This window comes from Asterias rubens, chromosome 1, assembly GCF_902459465.1.
Source record: "Asterias rubens chromosome 1, eAstRub1.3, whole genome shotgun sequence".
Classification (NCBI taxonomy): Eukaryota; Metazoa; Echinodermata; class Asteroidea; order Forcipulatida; family Asteriidae; genus Asterias; species Asterias rubens.
In genome coordinates, this window is record NC_047062.1 from 14,913,494 (window position 1) to 14,923,700 (window position 10,207).

Below are 10,207 nucleotides of genomic sequence, written 5' to 3' on the forward strand. Positions count from 1 at the left end.
ACAGCTCTCCGTTGCTCGTAACCAAGTACGGTTATGATAACAATTATTTTGAGTAGTTAACAAAATTGCCCTAGTGTCGCGTCACTTTTTACTCAGTAATTGTTTTATTAGTTGGAATTTTTTGTATTTCATGGTGTGCAATGTTCTCCCATCTGATTTGACCTAATGCATTGAATCGAATTCCTCAATTATGGCCAAGTTTCTCAATTTGTGTCACCAAATAAACACTGGACTTCATACAAGTAACAATTAATAAGGCAATTGGGTAAGGTGTGTGAATGACATTTCCAAATCATATTTTTTTAACAGGTTGGGTGTAATCACAATTTATCACAAAGTGTGGGTTCTGTGCTTCAACTTTTGAGGAGACATGATATAATTTGGTTTAAGGCTTTGTCCTGCCGGTATTGGCTTCGGGATTAAACAGATACTTAAAAACTGGTAGCAAGTCGATTTGGAAAGAGCAATTATTTGATATTCTTTATCCCCGATGCAAATATAACATAATAGCAATTATTTGGGCGTGCCACCGAGTTTCTTGGGGGTGGTTATATATAATTAGCTAACTGAATAGCAACAATTTTTCTATACGGCTGATCTGCCAAATTTTGAACAGAATTTGACAAAATTAACTACAATTCTTGGCTCGGCATTGTTACAAAACAGATCGACTCCTGCAAACTTAAGTTTTGTTTAACCTCAGGGAATTATTATCGCAAGCCTATCCACTGTGTAAAAAATAATAACTAATGCTTGGGCGAGACGGCGCCCTCTATATGTAATGTTCGGTTAGGCAAAATCTCCTGTAAACATGGCGGCCTCCATGAACAGAAACATGTTGTAACAATCAGAACACGTTATTGGAATATCGGTGATTTACTCGTAAAAATGCTGCAAAAATCCAACATACTCCTTATCCGGGATGCGATAAGAGTTTTTTCAGCTCAGGTGCACTTGGTGAGTACACTTTGATTGAAACCATTCAAAAATCTATTCCCAACATCAACAACGAACTTGTCCTTCTTACTTAGTTATATATGGACACTCAACTATGCTGTGTGCTTTTACTTCGCATCCTTAATAAAGTGTGCGAGTGGTGTTGATGGTGAAACTAGGGTTAAAAGACTGAAACAAGAAGTGAAATGTTCATAATTTATAATTTTAGTTATAAATTCACAATTAATAACACTAAAAAAGTAACTAAATTAAAGTTTGGATAACATTCCGTATGGCGCCACCACTTTTTCACTAATTTTTACAAAAAAGGATATCTCATTGAGGTAAATTAGATACTATATTATTTCATATCGAATGAAAAAGTGGTGGCGCCATACGGAAACTTTTCCTAAAGTTTATATAAACCTCCTCTTGCCCAGCCAGGTTGGACTCCTCCCCCGGTAAATTGCATACAAAAAGAAATACAAATGTGATGTGCAAGTCGCACTGATGTTTAGAGAAGTAAGTACAGCACCCTGCCCTGTAACACATGGTGGTAATATAAAAGGATCCGATTTATAGGTCTCATAAATCATATTCATAAATAGTATAGTTGCAATAATAATAATGTAACCCTCCTGCTTCGCCGTCGGCAGGAGGATTACGTTATCGCAACTAATTCATAAAGCACCCTGTTTTATATTAAAGCACCCTGGACAGTTGAGACTGATGGTTGATCACAAATTCAAAACTATAAATATATGAGGTTATGCTGACATTGTCAGGTTCTCCCCTAATCCCTATTGAAAAGAAATAACTTGAAGTACCTGTGTAACAAACAAGTAAAACAACTGTTGTCTTCCTTTGTTGACATCCAGAGTTCCGTGACTCAAAGACCAAACATAATCCAGGTCCCCAAGGGAATCATCACCAAACTAGAGACCATCAAGAAATCCAGGGGCGCCATCAAGTGGCGAGGACGAGTCTTCAATGCTCGTCCAGGGAAAGAATTAATCTTCGCCAAGAGGAAGGAGTTTAACTACTATCAGAATCAAACTTATGATAAATTTATACCCCCAAAGCTCGCTAGCGATGGTTGGAAACACAAAGGGTCGTGTGGGGATCATTTTACTATCCTTGCCTACAGAGGGGTAAGTTAACTTTTGGTGAGACGCTGTATATCTAAGTACATGAACTGCTCTTTATTTTATTTATTTTTTATTCAAGAACACAGGTTTGCTTTAAAGGGTTTGGGAACGTTTTGTCAGACACAAAACACAAATTCCATAGATTTACATTAAACTTACATTGTTTAAAGATAATGATGATAGAAAGCTTAAAATATTACTTGCTGAGGTGCTGTTTTTTTTTTTTTAAATGAATTTAAAAACAATTTCTGGAAAATAATTTAAGCATGTTAAACGTACATGTATTTCCCAGTTTTGGTATTTAATACCAACAAGCGTGTGTGTTATTATTCTCTTACAAATTTGATGACCAATTGAGTCAAACATTTTTACAGAGTTGTTGTTTTATGCATATAATGTTGGGATTCGCTAAGAAACAAATACTGGTCTTTGACAATTACCAAAGGTGTGAGCGTAAGTTTTTCCCTTTTTCGTCCATTTTAATTGCTGGTAAACTTGTTAACATCTTGATTGATACAGAATCCATCAGTGCAGGACAGTGAGGATGGCTCCAGTAAACCAGTTGATTTTGAGAGTCTGACGCTAAATAAGACCCTATTAGAAACGCTTCAGTCGATGGAGGTTTCATCACCGACAAGAATTCAAGTAAGAAGCTGTTTCCCTTTGTCTATTTCTCCTCAGCAATCCTTGGTTTTGTGTGATTCTGTGCTTCTGGGAAAAAATAGTTCTGCAAATGCCTAGAGATTAAACCGAAAGTTACAATCAACTTTCATCATATTTTAGCCTTTGAGGTAGACTCTACTAGGGTCAAAACGTCAGGCCATTTTAATGCTTTTTGGCATTTACAATAACCATGGGTCCTTTTGGTAGATAAGCAGTTTGCAACAGCTAATTCTATTTACTCATATAAAATGCGTATTTTTTTCTGTGATGCAATGTTCCATTCCCTTGACTTTACAGGCTGCTGCCATTCCATCTATTCTACAAGGGAGAAATGTTTTATGTGCAGCTGAAACAGGTAGCGGCAAAACCATGACATATTTATTACCCATCATACATCTGTTGCTGTTGGATACATCGAAAAATGGTACAGTTGCAAAAGCCGGGCGACCGAGATGTTTGGTACTGGTGCCAGCGTGGGAACTTGCCGAACAAACCAAGGTTCGTGTATGATTCTGTGAACCAGCTGAGAATAACTTTAAACCATTTGAAAAATTGATCGTCTTTCTGTTTTCTTTTTGATGTAGGGTTGAGCAAAGAATTTTTTTTACGAGAGTGGGACTCGAACCAATGACCTCTGGATGAATGTTCCAGCACTCTTCCAACTGGGCTATCTAGCTGGTTGGTGGTGTCCCTAAAGAAAGCTCAGTTGGTAGAGTGCCAGCATATTAATCCAGAGGTCTTTGGTTCGAGTCCCACTCTAGTAGATTTTTCTTTGTTCAACCTCAAATTCTTTGGAATTAACCCAGTCATATTTCCTTGTAGTTTATAATATTTGATATCTGTATTCTTTTTACTATGAATTCAAGAGATATGAACAGTGTTTGAAAGGGGAGGTTGTGTGAGATTTCATTAAGGGAGCAGGGACAAAAAAAGTTAAGGTATGTGGATGAAAGAAAAGAAAAAAGAAAAAAAAGTCCGTCTTGTCATCAATCACAGGTTTTTGCCAAGATGTTGTTGGCAAAAGTTAAGATATGTGTATGAAAAAAAACTAACAACGAAGTCCTTGTCATCCATCACAGGTTGTTGCCAAGACATTGTTGGCAAATACAAGTCTAAATGTAAGACATCTAGATGGCCAGAAGGTAACCAAGACACTCAAGAATACCTTCCTCTCACCGGTGGATATTCTCATCAGTACACCTGGACCCATCCTGAATTGTCTCAGACGGGGTAGGTCTAACCTGCCTCCCAAGAGGCATTATGGCTTCTTTCATCTTCTTGTAGGGTGTCATGGCCGAGTGGTTAAGAGCATCGATTTCAAGTTCTGGTGGTTAAGTCATCAGAGTGTGGGTTCGAATCCCAGTCATGGCACTTGTGTCTTTAAGCAAGACGCTTTACTATATAACTGCTTCTCTTTACCCAGGGGAAGGTACCTGCACGGGTAGAGGTTGGTATTGTGTATGAAAAAGCCACAAGCGCCATTAGGCAGCTCATGGCTGCATACTCTCCAGGGAGCTGAGAAAATGTCAATGTTATTGGCCCAATGACCAGGGCACTAATGTAAAGCGCATGCTGTACCAAGTCAAGTTCTTGAAAGTATGTGGCAACACTGGACAACTTGGACCAGTATTCTCACTCGGTGTATCCAAACATATGCATCGGATAATAAATCTGTGAAAGTTGGGACTCAATTGGTCATTGAAGTTGCACAAAAATGTTCAAAGAAAAATCAGTCTTGTTGTGCACCTAATTTGTGTGCTTTCAAATGCCTAAAAAAAGAGCTTGAGTAAGAAATTACCTTTTTCTCAAAAACTATGTTACTTCAGAGGGAGTTGTTTCTCACAACGTTTTATACTATCAGCAGCTCTCATTTGCTCATTACCAAGTAAGTTTGTATGCTAACAGTTATGAGTAATTACCAATAGTGTCTAGTGCCTTTAAGCAATGCCTGATGTATCTTTGTCTTGTATCGGCAGAGTTTGTATCTCTTGAGGGTGTGACTCACATCGTCATCGATGAAGCTGATACAATGTTGGACGATAGTTTCTCAAGGAGTACTCTCAATATCCTTGGGAGGATGCATGTGAGTAAGATCGCCCAGTTTCCGTTCATTTCATTAACTCTGGTGTGAAGCCAAGCACAGGGAAGAAAGTTTCAGTTTTAGATGTGGGAGGAAAACCCTAGAGAAATATTCCATGGAAAACTCACAGAGTCGGGTAGGGACCGAAAACCCAATCCAAGTACTGCCCCTGGCATGATTCAACCATTATTCAAATAAAAAAAGGCTTCGGCCTGAAGTCATAAAAGGCGTCAGGCCTGAAGTCGTTTAATATTTGAGTGAGAAATTACTTCTTTCTCAAAAACTACGTCACTTTAGGGGGAGCTATTTCTCACAATGTTTTATACTATCAAAAGCTCTCCATTGCTCATTACCAAGAAATTAAGTTTTTATTCTAACAATTATTTCAAGTAATTACCAATAGCGTCCAGTGCCTTCAAGTGGCATAGCTTGAAAGAGTTTAACTTTCTGTGACTACCCATATTGGTCAGAGATGGTTTTAAAGATTTCAATGACTATATTATTTTTACATTCTTTGTTTCATGTGGTAGGTGAGCACCTTGCCTCATTCTAAACAGAAACCACTGCGTGAGACTCAAATGATCCTGACTGGTGCTACAATGCCGAAACAAGCAGCCAACACACTGAAAGAGATTCTGCCGGTAAGGCTGATATTACAACACTATTTTATATCATACCACTTTAATTTTTAATTTTGTACAACATTAGTTTAAAAGATTACCAATAGTGTCCCGTGCCTTTAACTATAAAGAGAGGTTTGCGGTGACACCATGTGAATGTCTCTTTTGAGTAGTGATTGGTTCTGAAAAGAAATAGAGGCTCTTAAATGCTGAATGCAGAGTCATTAACCTCTGGTTCTTTTCAGAACCCACCGGTTCTTTTCAGAACCAATCACTTTTCTTAGTTATACTTCCACAATGCAAAGTTTCAAATCCTGTAAGATATTATTTCATGTTTTTTTCCAGGAGACAGCTCTGGAGATCATAGCAACTCCTCACCTTCATCGCATCATGCCGCATGTCAACCAAAAATTCATTCGGTTACACTCTCAAGACAAAGCAGGTTGGTTAACTGATGTATCTTTACACATTTGGGTTAACATAGAACATTTTGGGAAACTCTTTAATGTAAAAGTATACACAAAGAAAAGTACCTTGTTGTTAAAACATACTGATCCCTAATATCTGTGAGATGGTCCAAATGACATTCATGTGAAGTATACAAATACTGAGTTTTCTTTTTTCCTCTCAGCAACAATTTTAGGAATTGTGACTCGGGATTGTAAGCAGAGAGTGCCTGTCATGATCTTCTGCAATGAGATCACTACATGTAATTGGCTGGCCTGGTTTCTTGAGGAGAGTAACATCAAAGTGCTGAGGTTGAATGGTGATATGGATCCAGAGGTATGTTTTCATGAATTAGAGGGTTGGGGTCCTTTTGGACGACACAAAACACAAACGTCCATGGATTTACATTAGACTTAACAAGGTTTTAAAGATAGGCACTGGACACTATTGGTAAATACTCAAGTTAATTGTTAGCAATAAAAGAACTTGGTAATGAGCAAAGGAGAGCTGCTGGTGGTATAAAACATTGTGAGAAACCGCTTCCTCTGAATTAATGTAGTTTTTAAACAAGAAGTAATTTTCCACTTAAGTTTTTGAATTTGATTTCGAGACCTCAGCATTAGATTTTAAGGTTCCGAAATCAAGCATCTGAAAACATACAGCTTCGTGTGGCAAGGGTGTTTTTTCTTCCATCATTGTCTTTCAACTTTGACAACCAATTGAGTTAAAGTTTTCACAGGTTTGTTATTTTGTGCATATGTTGAGATACACAAGGCGAGAAGACTGGTCTTTGACAATGACCAAACGTGTCCAGTGCCTATAAAGATAATGATGGTAGAAAGCTTCCCTTTAAATATTACTTTCTGAGATGGTCTAGTTTTTTAGAAATTAGTAAAACAACCATGATAATTATTTTAGCATTTACAACAGATTTCGACTCTCCTGAAAACATTGCTCCCTGATTTGTTCTCAAAAGCTTTACGACTAATGAAGGTTAAACTTCTACAGGTAAATGACAAAAGATACATCTTTATTCACAGTGAGCGGTGGTTTATTTCTACAGTGATCTACAAAAGGTATAAAAACCCTTTTAGCCAACTGGAATTCCACTCTGTGAAACCCCTCCTCAGAAGTTCAGCAAAATTAAGCATGGGCGAACAGTGCGACTAGTGTCGAAGTCGCGACTAGTGATTGCTTAGTCTAGAGTTGCGACTACCGTTTTTCAACTACTCAGTTATATGACTACTACAAAAATAGTCGCAACTTCCTGCTCGGTGAACCAAATTTTTCACTCACGACTATTCACAACAATATAATTTACTTACGAAACACAATCAGACATCAGTGACACAATCCTTCAATCCTTTTAGCATGAACTTTACTATATTGCACCACAATGCATCTTGGGAATTATTGCAACTAGTGTCAAAGTCCCGACTATTTGAGGCACGAATAATCGAGTAGTAAATTTCACTAGTCATCCAGGCTTAATCAAAACCATTCAAAGAGACAGACACGTACAAGAAGCTCCACTAGTGTGTGCATAAGCATTAAGTACTTCGTAAGTAATTTTGAATATGGCTCTTGTGTTAAATTGCTCCTTCTATACAGTTTGTTCTTCAGTAAGTCAGCGGTAGCAGTTTTTGTCTCCTTCCCCCTGTTATCAATGAATTAATGGTGTTTAAGTATTGTGTAAGGGTTGGCTTTATGTAGAAATACTGTATTTTGTTGAATTATTATTGAACTGTTTTTTTTTGTTGTCCTCAGGAACGGGTTGGGATAGTAAGTTCTTTCCAAACAGGAGTTAGTAATGTCTTGGTTTGCACGGACATCGGTTCAAGAGGCATGGACATGATCCAGGTAAAAGTCAATCCCTTCATTTAATTTCTGAGATAGAAGTATACAAATTTTAATTAGGCACGTCAATCCGAAGGTCGTTGGTTCAAATCTTGCTCTAGTATATTTTTCTTTGTTAAACCCCAAATCATTTAAAATGTACCATGTAAATTTGCCTTGTCTTTCGTACTTGAATGACATCTGAAACAAAAAGTTGCATCCCCTTTAAAGGTGATCCCCTGGCTGCCGCTTCTGAGGTTGTATCATAAACTTGGGTGTGATCTCTTCCTATATGACAGTTAACCTGTTGTATGGCTTCTGACTGTCATCCCCTCTTCCTATATGACAGTTAACCTGTTGTATGGCTTCTGACTGGCATCCCAGACAAAGATATTAACACAATAGGTAGACCACCAACATAGGGCTAGATAGCTCAGTTGATAGGTAGACCACCAACATAGGGCTAGATAGCTCAGTTGATAGGCCGCCTGCTCGCAATTTTGTTTCAAATCCCGCTCTGGCAAATTTTTATTCAAAAACACCACCTGGTCACAAATATACTGTAAAAAAAAAAAAAAACATAAATGTAATTTTTTCTATAACCAATCTGTAACAGGTAAGGCACGTCGTCAACTTTGACTTTCCGACTTTCATGTCAGACTACATCCACAGAGTGGGCAGGGTGGGGCGAGTGAACAGCAGTGGCATTGGACATGTGACTAATTTTGTTGTGCAGAAGTGGGACGTGGACTTGGTGAAAGCCATTGAGGTAAAATATACCTTTAGAAGTCATTGTCAATAAAATGTTGAACTTGGATTATTTTTACTTTTCCGCGGATTGTACTGTAAAATCCCAATGTTACTACATGTGTTTAATTTTATTAGAATTTACCCTTTTCTGCATGATCAAATTGGCCCATTAGAAACACTTCAGGAAAAGCTTTTGTATCTAATTTGATAATCAAATACAGAGAAATTTAAACACTACAAATTGTTTCTGTTTTCTTGAAAGAATTACAGTAAACTAATCCAAGAATTGAAAAAAGGTGGTTGGGTAGATTGTTAAAAGGTTTACCTTAATCACAATGCAAATGTTTCAAAATGTGTAAAGAGTACAAGAATACTATTTAGTGTTTATATTACGCTGGTGTGTACCGTGGTTAGCACCGTATACCCAGTGCTTTCCCGATTCCTGCAAGTACAAAACCCAAACACCACAGACATACATCTAAGGTGGGGTTTGAACCTACAGCCCCACCATTCTATAGCAAATGTCTCATCACTAGACCATCAAGTGTGCTCGGTAACAAGTGACCAGGGCCCAATTTTATAAAGCCTGTAAGCACAAAAAACTTGCTAAGCTCAGAAAAGTACTTCTTACCAGAAATAGAGGTTACCAGGCAAAATTACAATACATTTACATTGTTGTGATTGGTGCCCCAATTAATTTTTGCTAAGCAAACAAATTTGTCAAGTGATATTTTCTGCTTAACAGCTTAATGAAATTTGGTCTAGTTTAAACCAAATTTAAGAATTTTACAAATTTTAATCAATTAACTATATTTGTTTTTCAGAGAGCTGTAAGAGTTCGGGAGAATCTTCCTAGAGTTGATGCTAACATCAAGCAGAAGCATGTAAGGAGACTGGTTGACAATGATGAAACCAACATGTTCTTACGCTAACAATGTGTTCACTAAGAATAAACTATAAATATTAGTAAACTTGCAGGTACAACCATGTAATAAATCTCTTTTGAAGGAGTGTTGGCTCTAAAAACAGCCGGTTTGGTCTTGATGTTTTGTACCTTGCTTGTCTTCAAGAGACAGCTTGAATGTCAGTGGTGATGCTGCTTATGTGTTTACTCATTACGCACCATGATCCTAAGACATATCTTTGTACATGACAGAATTTGTGTTGGAATAATATAACTGTCGAAATAATATAAATAAAATAAATAATAATAATAATGATAATAATAATTGTGGCTTTTTATATAGCGCACATGTGCGTCACCCAGTGACGCTCCTGGCGCTATAACATACAGTATTGCCTGCCAGATGTGGGACTTCGTTTGAATTATGAGACCAAATTTTGATAGCACCATGTAAAGGTGGTGTGGCGCAATTTGCTGCTGAAACGACCAGGAATACCGGGGCGAACCCCTTCTCTTTTCGAAAAGGGCACTGGGTTCTTGTACATGCGTTACATAACACATGGCCTCTTGTCCCATCCGAAGGACGAAGCAATGGTTAAGTGTCTTGCCTAAAGACACAAGTGTCACTGCTGGGGATTCGATTTAGTTTTGTGGTGCACTCATTTTCTGATTCATAGAGTCCTTATGAAAGTAGGGGGGGGGGTAGCCCTGGTTACCGGCCTGTATTGCAGCCACGGCGCAAATTAATACATTTGTACACATTTATAGTAATTGTTCATGTAATCGTTTGTGTTTTTTTGCAATAAAATCAGTTGTAAATAGT

At 37.7% G+C, this 10,207-nt stretch overlaps 1 protein-coding gene across 1 annotated transcript; it reads left to right on the forward strand.

Annotated features, from left to right (window-relative positions):
* The first annotated feature begins 821 nt into the window (after positions 1-821).
* On the forward strand, positions 822-9,708 carry LOC117295438 (probable ATP-dependent RNA helicase DDX28). The gene is made up of 12 exons (XM_033778098.1): positions 822-957; positions 1,815-2,087; positions 2,604-2,729; positions 3,045-3,245; positions 3,827-3,977; positions 4,724-4,830; positions 5,358-5,468; positions 5,793-5,889; positions 6,079-6,230; positions 7,662-7,754; positions 8,347-8,499; positions 9,305-9,708. Exons 1-12 carry the CDS (start codon positions 889-891, stop codon positions 9,410-9,412), a joined length of 1,641 nt encoding a protein of 546 aa, XP_033633989.1. The 5' UTR covers positions 822-888; the 3' UTR covers positions 9,413-9,708.
* Positions 9,709-10,207: the final 499 nt, after the last annotated feature.